Genomic DNA, 12,828 nt, shown 5'->3' with positions numbered 1-12,828 from the left:
TAGACAAATTTATGAATGAAGCTATAATATTAATTTATGAATACAGCTCTAAGTAACAAATTTATAAATAAGGCTATAAGTGGAATATAAATTTATGAATGCAGCTATAAATAACAAATTTATAAAGCTATAAATAACCTATATATTTATAAATAAAGCTAGAAATAACACCTATATTTATAAATAAGGCTCTAAATAGCATAAATCTTTATAAATAAAGCTAGAAATAACACCTACAAATGAATGAAGAAAGCTAGAAATAACACATACATTGATTAATAAAGCTATCAATAACTTCAAGGTTAGGAAACAGAAGAGAAGAGGTGTGACCCTGAACCCAGGCTCCAGCTCTGTGCCGAGCGCTGCTGCCGGACTCGCAGGAGGGAACCGGCCGGCAGCCGCTCCACGCGTCCACACGCTCCTCACTCTGGCGCCTTCCTCCAGAAGCAGCCCCGCTTACAGGCTCCACCTTCCGGCTCCTGGGGATCTAGGAAGCAACCACCACCGAGGAAGCGTCAGGCTTTGCCTACGGCTCAGCCGGCAGCTCGCACAGCACCTCTGCTGCCATCAGGGCCAGTCAAATCTGGCCAAAGGCGGCCTGCGACTTGAAAATCTGAGCGTGTTTTTCTCCTGTGTTGCAGCACACGGATCAGCAGGCTGCTGTGACATTTATTTAGTGATCTGAGCCACAAAGGTTGCGCTCGGGCACTCACTTGGGCAGCGTGGTGGCGTTTTCCCCTCTTACTTCAACAGTCAGCTCTTTAGTCAGTGTTCCCTTTGTGGCACTGTCACCCTCCAGCCAACGCATCCACAGCCTGCATCTCACTGCTGTGTACTGTGACATGCAGGGCTCTCACACAACTCCCACAGCTTCAGCTTTTACTGACTGATAGAATTTATTCCCTTGTCCACCTAGGAGTCCTCACCACCAGCTTATCTATCGAAGCGCGTCGGCAAGTACGCCGACAGCTCGTGCGAGTGTAATAGTTGAACTGGAGGCCCAGTGAGGTACTTGCACTGCAGACAATAACTCAGCTCTTGGGATCTCCCCTTCCCGCAAGAGTTTCAGAGCAGCTGTCTTGGCCACCTCTAAAAAAGGCAGGCTCTCTTAGCAGGGACTTACCCTGCTGTGAGCTGTGTCTTCTCTTCCTGCACTGAGGCTCTGCAGGGGACCCTGCCTCTTCTGCAGCTTTGTTCTCTTCCTCGGCTCCTGAAGTCAGCTCTCTCTCTTCCGTCGCAGATCCGCATTTAACACTCCCACTCTCCTTTAAATAAACACACCAAAAAACGAAATAAACCCAAAGGTCACTCAATAGTTTCCCGGGGAGTTTTACCTCCGTTTAGCACTTACTTGCTCCGCACAAAACAGTCCTTCCGCAACAAACATTTCGGATAGTTGAGCTGGGCTGTGATCCGGGTGTTCAGGGGCTCCCTGGGTGCTCACACAGTCTTGTGCCGTTCCAGCAGCAGCAGCAGCGCTTTCTATGGCCGCACTGATGTAGCTTTCAAACAGCTCTCCACCCCAGCTTTCTGCAGGCTCCGGTGTCACTACGTCGGCGCAGTCTGATGCATACATCTCACTGAGAAACTGAAACACATCTTCATAACTTAATTCCGGCAACACCTCCTCCTCCTCAGATGCATGATGTGCCCCATCGGAGGGCAGGCATTCAGCTGCAGAAAGCGGCTGCAATTCAGGACTCTGCGAGAAACAAAATACAGGGAATTTCTAGATCGAAAAATCACAGCCATTTTCAGTCAGGGCTGATGGATTTGACTGCTTCTGAGGACTGTGCAAGTGCTTACTGATGGTCAGTACGTAAGCAGGGCAGGACGATCAATGCTGTAGCTGGCTGCATCCCTCAGCAGGACCTTGGGGAAGTGTCTGCCCCAGAGCACACACAAGGTAAGCTGATTATTGGCCAGAGCTCAGTGAGATCCACAGGCAAAGCACTGTCTTCTGTACCACCTGCACAGCCCCTGCCACCCTGCTCCAGGAGAAATGATCGAGGCTACACTAAGGCTCGGAAACCTCAAGCCCTTTTGATCCCTTCTGTACACTGCTCGTGTCGTCCTGCTCAGAGGCAGCCAGGCACTGACCTGGCACCACTGCTTTACACCCCTGCTTGCCTTTGGGCTGCTCACACGCAGGGGACCTTCCACCAAGCTCTGCCCAGATGCGCCAGCAGCTTTTGAGTGCCAGTTCCCTGGCTGCGGCCGCATAATCCAAGCAACCGCTAACCAGGACGTGGTTAACCAGGAAGTTACCAGGCCACTTCCTGGTTAAGTAACCAGTCCATCTCTTCTGACTCCATGGACTTGCTTCTCAAAGGAAGACCCTTTCGACGGTGTATTGCCATTACATTTCAATCTAGCCACACCACCGCCCCGTGACGACTCCTTTGGGACCATGTGCCATCCCAGACACTGATCTCAGCCTTCTGACATCAGAACTGATGCGATTGTGACTTCCCATCACTCACACTGATCCTCATGTGCTGGAGGGAAAAGCAGCTCACAATGGAAGTGAGAGGACAAAGACGCACTGCGTGAAAAATAAATACCAGCCTATCAATGGCACGACTGGCTCTTGGCTATTTCCAGCCTTACAGCAACGTTACCCTGGCCATAACCTGCCCAGCTCGGGTAAGCTCGTATGAAAACAGAAAAACATGCAAAAAGGACAAAAGGTTGGTATTTGCAACACGAGAAACTGGATGAGCAGGCTTGCACAGGTCAACCCTTTCTCAACACACACCACCAGAGCGTGCTTTGCTTATACCCTGTGAGGAAAAAAAGTATCTCCGTGCTGCTGGAATGCAAAAGGAAGCCCTGGCATTTTTACTGAGGTTCGTTTGCTATTTGATAAACCGTGCCACCCAATAAGGTGTAATTTCCACCAGAATTCTAGAAAGCATTGACAGGAAGCACTGGAGCTCTCCTAGATAGGATAGCTCTGAGCTGGGGCCAATTCCAAAAGTCAGCTTGGTTCTTCTCATGCGTCCAATGAAATTCAGGACTGCCACAAGCTGTGTGGGGCACAGGAGTGGAGCTCATTCCCAGTATTACAACAGTAAACAATCCCATTTTGTGCAGGCAAGGACTTTCTTCAAAGATAAATGGAGACTCGTGAACTAAAGCGAATGAATTACGGTGAAGTCAAGCACAACAGTTTCACAGGAAAAAACACTCCGCCGACGAGGACACCCACTATGCCGCTGCCCCGCAACCTTACCTGCATTACAGCACTGCCCCTTTCCTGTTTCAAAGCAAGCCCAGAACCCTGCGGTCCATGCATGGCGTCTCCTCCCTTCCCCCTGCTCTCTGTGCGCTGCACTCACCTGCACAAAGACGCAGTCGGTGGACGCCGCAGCCGCAGCACTGGCGCTGACAGTCAGAGGCCCTCCCTGGGCAGGGGGCGAACACGGCGGGGTGCCTGCAAAATTCAGACGCAGGGATCAGACTGCCAGAACTGGTGCCCAGGGCGCACAGTTCTATCGTCTACTTGCATTAAACACTGCAGTAACCACTCCGTAAGCTCACTCCCTGAAATGGAGTATGACCTCCCCGCTGATTGTAAGACTGAGTTCTCCACCTTAAAACATATTTCTTCTAAACTGTGTAGACAAAGATCAAACATACGTCTTGTAGAATTAACCAACACACACACACACACACACACACAGAGAATCGAAATGTTCACTCTCCTCTGTCTTAATATCACCTTTTTGAATTTGGCTGCTCGACTGTCTCAACACAACACGCCACGCAAAGGGAATTCGCACAAGAAGGGCGCCTGCATGTTCACACACACACACACAGGAATGAAAATGGGATCTTATTCCAAAGAGCAGCTCTGTAGATGAAGCAGTTTCTGCGGGTCTCAGGTTTTGGTGACACGCAGAGAGAACTTACAAGGAAAGGCACTACTGGCAGGACAGAGAATCTTTAAAATTTGCAGTCCTTCTGGGCGAGACAGAAATCCTTGGTGAAATCAAATCCAGGCCAGTGTTCACAGTAATTAAATGGTACAAGTGTGACTTGAGACGGCCACGTGATCAGACCCGTTTCTTTCCAATGCCTCACTCCGACGCGGGATTCCTCACGAGACACTTGCTACGATAACCAATATGGATTTTAATACCTATACCTAGGGCCCTTTTTCATACGAAACCGAGGAACTTTTGTCCAGTTTGGAGCAACAAACACAAGAGCTAAACAACAGGGAGCGAGCTCGTGGACATCCTTCCACAGCAGCATGAGACACGCGTCTGACTCCTGTTACCTCAAAAGCTCGTTCTGAGCAACCTTAGGATGAAATCTGGACATCCTTCGGAAGAACACTCTGTGACCTGCAAACATATTACTGTTCTGCGTTGTGCCAAAAATTGAATGACAGTCCCTGGGAACGCCAAAGGATGTTGACAAAGCCAAGGAAACCACCAAAGAAACCTAAAGGGCTACTGTAAAAACAGGGCGAGAGAGCAAAGGAGAGAACTGGCTGTAACCTGCTGGAGTGATCCTAAGGAAACAAACACGCAGTACAAAGAGCCTAGCTCCTAAGAGAAGAAAAGGAAGAACGCAAAGGGAAAAAGCGCTTGTGAAACAGGAGGCAAGTGTAAAACACAAAGTCCAGAACACAGGCTATAAAAAGCTACAAGTACAGTAGAAATTGCACAACTCTTGCACTTAGTAGAGCTTATAGTGAAAGCAACTCGTGAATCAAACGCGCTGTAATGCCTGTCCCTCAAGGGGAGGAGAACAAACATAACCGTGTAGCAGCCCAGACTGGTGACCAATTCTGAACGGGTCCAAAGTGCAGAAGGGTGCACAGAAAGAATGGTCTGCACCCACAACACCTTTTCTTGGGGGTTTTTGCCAGCTGCAGCAGTGCCTGATCCAATAGCAAGAAAAAATGCACCTGCGGAAATCCCACTGATGGGCTCGGCCAGCAAAGGCAAAGGGGCCAATTCAGTTGTAATACTTCAAGTCTTCCAGCTGAATCAAGATTCCACACACACCTGTTTCAGCCACACGCTTTTGTCCTTCCCTGCTCATTGCAGAGAAGGCATTTCTAAGCTCTCCTGTCTCTGATACAGTTCATCTCATCAGAGCCAGAAGAAATGAGCAGCTAGAGCACATTCTGCCACTGGCTGGTAGCAAGTAACGGACAGGGAACACACGTCTCACTGGGAGCACACACGTCAGATACACACACGCAGTGACAGAGCACTGAGGAAAAACATTTCATGCATCACTTGGCAGGAACTTCTCGAGCAGCAAGCGGAGAACTTTTGCCGTACCCGTTGGATCCGGGCCTTGCAAGCGCTGCCCTGGAGACGCGCAGCTGCCGGGTTCTGGAAGGGCAGCACCAGCCGGAGCGCCTCGCTGAAGCGGCAGAAGCGAGCACACGGTCTGGAGAGTGTACGTGACCTCTGTGCAGCACTTGTGGACGACAGGAAAGGGAGCCCCTTAGCCTGGGAAAGCTGGGGAAGCCCCGTGCCCTGGCAGCGACCCAACAGAACCCTGCCGTGGTCTGGAAGGCTGCCGGCAAGTTGTTGCCTGGAAAGCAGGGGGGTCCTGGCACGAGGCCGCTCTGTTGGAGGGCGGAAAGCAGCTGTCTGGACGGCAAGGTTGAGGAGCCTGTCCTGCGGTCACCAGTCCTGCAAAACAAAGGGAAACAAGGACTAAGGGAAGGAGTTTTCATTAGCCCTGAAAGGCAGGATGAGGAGCCAAGGCTCCACAACGTTCCCTGGGAAGACCACCTTTGCTCCAATACTCTTAATCCAGAAACAGACTCTATTCTTACACCTAAGCATACAGGAACTGCTGTAGCACTACCACCTGAACACGCAGGAACACGAGTGCTGTGCCAACACACAGTCATCCCTGGAGCATTCAGTCTCCCGAAACCCTCAGGAGCAAGTGATCGCTACTGAGAAATGCGCGATTATAAATCAAAATGGGCAGGAGCTGACTAAAGCGGCACAAGCCGTTTAGGGAGTGCTGCGCGTTACATCAGGGAGTTAGGTAAAATAAAGGGGGAATGGTGAAGCGGGGCTCTACCGAACTCCAGTGCTGCCAGCACACAGGCAGCCAAGGCAAGGGCAATGTCCAAATCCTGAACGTGACTCTGAGAGCACTTGATCACAAGTCCTTCAGTTTGTCAAGGAAAACAAAACCAAAGCCAGCTTGTTTTCCAGGTAGCTCAACCGGTTGAGTCTGAAAAAGCTCAGGCTTTGCCGTTTTGTTACTTCCAAGAGATTCCCTTTAACCTTCCCTGGTTTCCTCTCTCAGTCGGTGACGGTTTCATGAAATGGTACTTGCCCTCATAGGGTTTACCCGTGGCTTCCGAGAGATTTAACGACAGCTTATGGAGCAACCCTCCAAGGAGAAGTAACGTTCACCTGGTAGGGCTGCGCCAGCTCCACAGAGCCAGGGTGAGGGTGTTCTTAACTGCAGCCCCCGACAGAGGCTGTCTTGCAGCCGAGGGGCAGACGGAACCACACGCGGACCGCGCTCCCCGTGCCTGCGGGCAGCACATCTCCCTGCACGGACGACAACGGCTTTCCCGCAGCGGCGGAGCTGAGCGGCCGCCAGCAAGGTCAGGCAAGCCTGCTGCCTGCGGGGGTGCCGATCTAGAAACCCCGCAGCACCCAGTGCTTCTCGGGGCCCCGCAGCCCGGGACCACCCCAGCTCACCGGGCCTGGCAGCCTCGCCGAGCGTCGAGGGCGGGCGCTGGGAGCGCTGGGCCGGGCGGCTGGGCAGCTCCAGGCCGGCCGCCAGCTTCGCCTTGTTGGCGCTCGTCAGGCGCTTGAGGCGCAGCAGGAGGTCGGGGCGGTCGCGGCGGAAATGGGGGCTGTGGAAGTGGAGCAGGGCCCCCGCGGAGCTGCCGCCATCGCCCCCCGCCGGGTCCTGCAGGGGCCCGGGGCCCGGCCCCAGCTTGCGGAACCCGTACAGGTTCAGCTGGCGGATGAAGCTGGCGAAGTTCCTGGTCTTGAAGAACTCGCCGCCCAGGGCCGCCCCGTCGCCGGCCGCCTCCGCGCCCAGCAGCTCTCGCTCGAAGAGCCGCTGGTCGATGAGCAGCCCCTCGCCGCGGGCATCCCAGCGCACGGAGCCGCAGCGCGGGCTGTTCACCAGCTGCCAGAGCTTGGCCGGGAAGTGGCTGGGATTGACAGCGCCGGGCAGCCGCTGGCCCTCCATGGCGCTCCCCGACAACGGACGCACCGACCGCTCTCGCTCCAGCGGCCGCCGGGCAACGCCCGGCCCCGTCGGCCCGCGCTGGGGGAGCGCCGCCGGCCCGCGCGCCGCCCGGCCCGGGACCGGCTTCAGCCCGCCGGCCCCGGCCCCGCCACCCCCTCGGCACAGCCGCACCCGCAGCACCGCCAGAGCCCGCCGGGCCCGCAGCGCCTGCCCGCTCCCCCAGCCCCGCCGCTCCCCTCGGCCGCTCCCCGGTCCCTCAGCCCCAAGAACAAAAGCGTGACAACAAGTTAAAAACCAAACCTGCAGCACCAAGACAAAAGCTCAAATCTCATCGCTATGAACAGCTCTCCAACAAACTTTGCTCCTCTACATCTAGACAGGGAAAAGGGAAACACGAACCAGCAGGGATGCACAACGCAATTGCTCGGCACCCGCTCAGCGGTACCCACCCAGCCTGACCCGAGCGGCGATCTGCGCCTCCCGGCTGACTCCCCCCAGTTTCTACACTGGCCATGACGTGCTCTGCTATGGAATACCCCTCTGGCTGCCTTGGGTCAGGTGTCCTGCCTCTGCTTCCTCATGGCTTCCCGTGCCCCTCCTCACTGGCAGAGCAGGAGAGACCGCAAAGTCCTTGCTCAGCCGAAGAGCTACTGAGCAACAGCTAAAAACATCGCCGTGCTACCAGCGTGCTTCCCAGAACCAAGCCAGAACGCAGCACTGCGCCAGCCACAGGGAAGAGAAGCAATTGTAGCCCAGCCAAAACCAAGACAGTATCCACCCCTTATTCCTTACCATTCCCATCGTGCCAGGTCAAAGTAATTCTTCAGAGCTTTAAGACCTCCAGAAAAGAGCCAACTTTCTTCCTGCATACCACTCTAAGGGCAGCAGGCAAATCCCTTCCACTTTTCCTTAGCTCCTTTCTCTGCCATGCTGTTGTTCTTAGACCTCAAGGAAGAAGGCAGCACTAAACTCTCCCTCATAAACGAACAGAAGGCACTGACCCTCTGCTGAATCACTTTGGTGTGCTGTTCCCAAGCACGTAGTACCAGGACAGAAAGCAGTTGCTGAGCATCACCTACACAGGGAGACCTGCAGAACGGTGCCGCCAACACGGCAAAGAGACCTTGTTTGCCACCAAAACCACCATCTGCGTTCCGCCCCTCTGCTGAATGCACACAGGTGTCCAGGAACGTGGCTCACAGTCTTTAAACATCCAGAACCTGCTCTGACACCCGATGTGCCAGGACGGAAAGCTCGTGCTGCCCATCACCTACACAGGGAGCCCTCTGGAACTGTGCCACCAACATGGCAATCCACCCTTTCTTGGCCACATACAAGTACATCTGCCTCCAGCCTAAATAGAGTGCGCTCTCAGGCACCATAGAACCCAGCTCCGTAAGTGTGAATGTCCAGATCCTGATCCGAAATCTAATGTGTTAGTTCAAAACCAAATAGCCGGGCATGTCCTGCACACAGTGCTCTCCAAAACAGTGCCACCAACTTGAATATTCCCACTTAGTTATGCAACTACAAGTCCATCTCTGTAAAGCCACATAGAACACCACTCTCCAGTAATCGAGACACCAGCTCCCTAAGCGTGAATGTCCAGATCCTGCTCCTAAGCCTCATGTGTTAGCACAGTAACAAATAGCTGGACATGTTATAAACAGGGTGTCCTGCGGAACAGTGCCAACAACATGGATATCCTCACTTACTTCCACACCTAAAATCCTGTAAAGCCTCACTGGACACCACATGCCGGTGACCAACACACTAGCTCCCTAAGTGCCAATGTCCAGAACCTGCTCCTAAGCCCAATGTCTTAGGACAGAAACCAGGAGCTGGACATGTACTACACAGGGAGCCCTCAGCAACAGTGCCAACAGCATGGATATCCTCACTTACTTACACACCTAAACCTCAATCTCTGTAAAGCATCATTGGACACCAGTATCTGGTGAGCGAGACACCACTCCGTAAGTGCCTATGTCCAAACCCCGCTCCTAAGCCTAATTAATGTCTTAGGACAGAAACTACGAGCTGAGTATGTCCAACATATGGTGCCTTGCCTTCCAGAACAGCCCCTCCAACATGGATATTCTCACTTACTTACACATGTAAAACTCCGTCTCTCTAAAGCCTCACTGGACACCACTCTCTGGTGACAGAGACACCAGCTCCCTAAGGGCAAATGTCCAGAGCCTGCTTCTGAGCCTAATGACTTAGGACAGAAACCAGGAGCTGGACATGTCCTTCAAAGGGAGCCCTCAGGAACAGTGCCACCAACATGGATATCCTCACTTACTTACCCACCTAAATCTCCGTCTCCGTAAAGCCTCACCGGACACCACTCTCCAGTGCCTGAGACACGAGCTCCCTAAGCGCCGGTGTCCAGACCCTACTCCTAAGCCTAATGAGTTAGAACAGAAAGATATAGCTGGGCATATTCTACAGAGGGATCCCTCCAGAACAGCGGTACCGACATCTGTATCCTCACTTATTTACCCAACTCACCCTCCATCTCTGTAAAGCCTGAGTAGACACCACTATTGGGTGACCGAGACACCAGCTCCCTAAGTGCCAGTGTCCAGACCCTGCTCCTAAGCCTAATGTGTTAGGACAGAAAAAAGTAGCTGGACACATTCTATGCAGGGAGCCCGCCAGAACAGTGCCTCCAACATGGGTATCCTCACTTACTTACCCACCTCAAACTCCATCCCTGTAAAGCATCACTGGACACCACCAACCAGTGACTGAGATACCAGCTCCCAGTGTCCAGACCCTGCTCCTAAGCCTAATTTGCTAGGACAGAAACCAGGAGCTGGGCGTATCCTACATATGGGTCTTTCCAGAAGAGTGCTTCCAACATGGATATCCTCACTTATTTGCCCATCTAAAACTCCATCCCTGTATAGCCTCACTGGACACGACTCTGGTGACCGAGACACCAGCTCTCTGCGTGCGAATGTGCAGACCCTACTCCTAAGACTAATGAGTTAGGAGAGAAACCAGGAGCTGGGCACGTTCTACACAGGTTGCTCTTGGAATAGTGCCTCCAACATGGATATTCTCCCTTACTTACACACCTAAAACTCCATCTCTCTAAAGCCTCACTGGACACCACTCTCCGGTGACCAAGACACAGGCACCCTAAGTGCAAATGTCCTGACCCTGCTCCTAAGCCTCATGTGTTAGGACAGAACCCAGGAGCTTGGCTTATTTTACACAAGGTGCCTCTGAAACAGTGCCAGGACCATGGATATCCCCACTTAATTATCTGTCTATAACTTCATAGAAAACTCTCTATAAATCCTCCTTGGATAGCACTCTTTGCTTAACCAGAAACCAGCTCCCAAACTGCTAACGTCCAGAACCTGATGCTAAGAAGAAAATGCCTCAACAATTCAAACCTCAAATGACTGTTAGGAACAGCAAAGACATCTCTGTATGGCTGAATGGAATAGAGGAGCTGTTCTTCTCCCTTCTCAGCACAACACATACCTTGATCCATAGGGCACCCAGGGGAGATACAGCCTCCCGAGGGAGGGGTCTCCTCTGCACTGGTCACTCCAGGGCTCTCGCTCCTGAAATACCCCACGGTCACCGTGGTGGCCCCGTCACAATGGGCTTCTCCACTGCAACCGCCACAGCTTTGTGATGGTGGCAGCATCGTGCCGGTGGCTGGTGGGGGACCAGCCTCTGCCCAGCTGGCTCACGGAGGTCCCTCACGGGTTGCTCTTCCTCAGCGCCTTTGGTCCGGAGGTGGAGCATGCGAGGGGTCACAGCTCAACCTGGGTAACAGAACGGGGCGTCACAGCCACCTACAAGCAGCGGAGAGTGACTGACGTTCGCACGTCAGGGAATCGGGGAATCCCAGCCTGCTTTGGGGCAGGGGAGTCAAAGGCAGCCAAGTGGGATGGCACAACTGACGTTGCCAATGCAGTCTCAATCCCTTTGGCAGCAGAGTGCAGGCCAGTTTGCTGATACTTGGAGGGCCCTCCAATACACTTGGAATTGACTGTCCCAGGGCTGGAAAGGCAGCCCTACCGTCTGCCATGGGTTAATCCAGAATGTACTGAAACTGGGTGAACCTCCACAACATCTGCAATACATTACAACCTCACGGTGTGACACCATACAGCAGCAGCAGCAGCAGCAGATTTTTAGAAAAGGAGGAAAATAATCCAAATCCTTCTGAAGGCTGGTTTTGCCATAGAATGGAGCAAGGTCAAGGGACCTGACCGGGAGATTCAGGTTTTGGGAATAAAATGGCAAGACGGACATCACCAGATCCCCACAGACGTGAGCAGCAAGGGAACAGCAATGCCTCCACCAACCAGTAAGAAACAAACATGAGCTTTCTCAGGTGTTGTGGGGTCTGGAGAATGCACATCCCAAATTACAGTCTGGTTGTGAGCTTTCTCTATCACGTGACCTGCAAGAAGAATGATTTCAAATGGGGCTCAAGAGCCTGAGGGTTTGGGTCCCTTTTCTCATTCCCTTGTCAACACCTGCTTACCTACAAAGTGACCCCAGCTACTTGGCTTCCCTGCCCTCTAATTCCAGGCTACCAGCTCCATTATCGCAGCATCGGAGCAGCCAGGTGATAATGTGCTCACCTGGACCACAGCTGAAAACCTTCTGTATATCCCACAGCTCACTCAGGGACAGGGAGCGACAGCTTCCCTCTGCTTCTCCCTCCTGCTCTCTTTCTAGCTCTGGCCCTGTGCTGCCATGAGATCCAGGGACTTTTTCTCCTTGAGGGTACTGGATAGTGCTGAGCAGGGCTCGGTGGGCATGGGACAGGGCCCAGCACATTGTGGTGATTTTGCCTCTCTGGTATTGCCAGGACGATGCTTTTCCCAGCTAATGGAGTAGTTTTCCTGCATTTTGCACTAGTTCAGGGGTGAAGTTCCACAGCATTGCAGGTACTTGCCCATCCTATCCCACACCCCCTGCCACTCGTAACTGTACAGCCTCGGGGAGGATGCCTGGGGGTTATGCTCACATCGCTGTTTACCCTTAAGCAAGACCTGAACCATGCACAGCAACACGCTGGTTCCCAGCAAAGGAGCAGGTTGGTTTCATGGGTATTCAAGGGACATTTCAAATCTCGGAAATTCTCAAATGCCACCGTAAATAGCCTGGTGGGGAGGTGGAAGATGTGGGGGGACGTTTAAATAGGCACAAACACGCCTATTTAAACCATAAGATTTAATATCACTATAAATATAAATACCCATAATGTTAAAAATAACAATAAATTTATAAATAAAGATATAAATAACATACAAATTTATGAAGAAAGCTATAAATAACACATATATTTATAAATAAGGCTATAAATATAATCAATTTATGAAGAAAGCTATAAATAACATACAAATTTATGAATAAAGCTAGAAATATCACCTACAAATGAATGAAGAAAGCTATAAATAACACATACATTGATTAATAAAGCTATCAATAACTTCAAGGTTAGGAAACAGAAGAGAAGAGGTGTGACCCTGAACCCAGGCTCCAGCTCTGTGCCGAGCGCTGCTGCCGGACTCGCAGGAGGGAACCGGCCGGCAGCCGCTCCACGCGTCCACACGCTCCTCACTCTGGCGTCTTCCTCCAGAA

The 12,828-nt window shown here is 52.3% G+C and overlaps 1 protein-coding gene across 1 annotated transcript; it reads right to left on the bottom strand.

Annotated features, from left to right (window-relative positions):
- Positions 1–220: 220 nt before the first annotated feature.
- On the bottom strand, positions 221–10,873 carry LOC133275254 (heat shock factor protein 5-like). Its single transcript, XM_061465098.1, is given in 10 exon segments — positions 221–233; positions 338–443; positions 446–487; positions 1,124–1,265; positions 1,352–1,702; positions 3,342–3,436; positions 5,304–5,663; positions 6,702–7,503; positions 9,513–9,613; positions 10,705–10,873. Coding segments are annotated over 10 exon segments (2,181 nt in total).
- Between the last annotated feature and the right edge of the window lie 1,955 nt (positions 10,874–12,828).

Source organism: Pezoporus flaviventris, unplaced genomic scaffold (genome assembly GCF_033815535.1).
Source record: "Pezoporus flaviventris isolate CSIRO_AGI_PZ_B2104156 unplaced genomic scaffold, CSIRO_AGI_Pfla_v1 ptg000037l, whole genome shotgun sequence".
Classification (NCBI taxonomy): domain Eukaryota; kingdom Metazoa; phylum Chordata; class Aves; order Psittaciformes; family Psittacidae; genus Pezoporus; species Pezoporus flaviventris.
The sequence above is the reverse complement of the archived record's forward strand: the minus strand, read 5'-3'. Positions and strand labels throughout refer to the sequence as shown.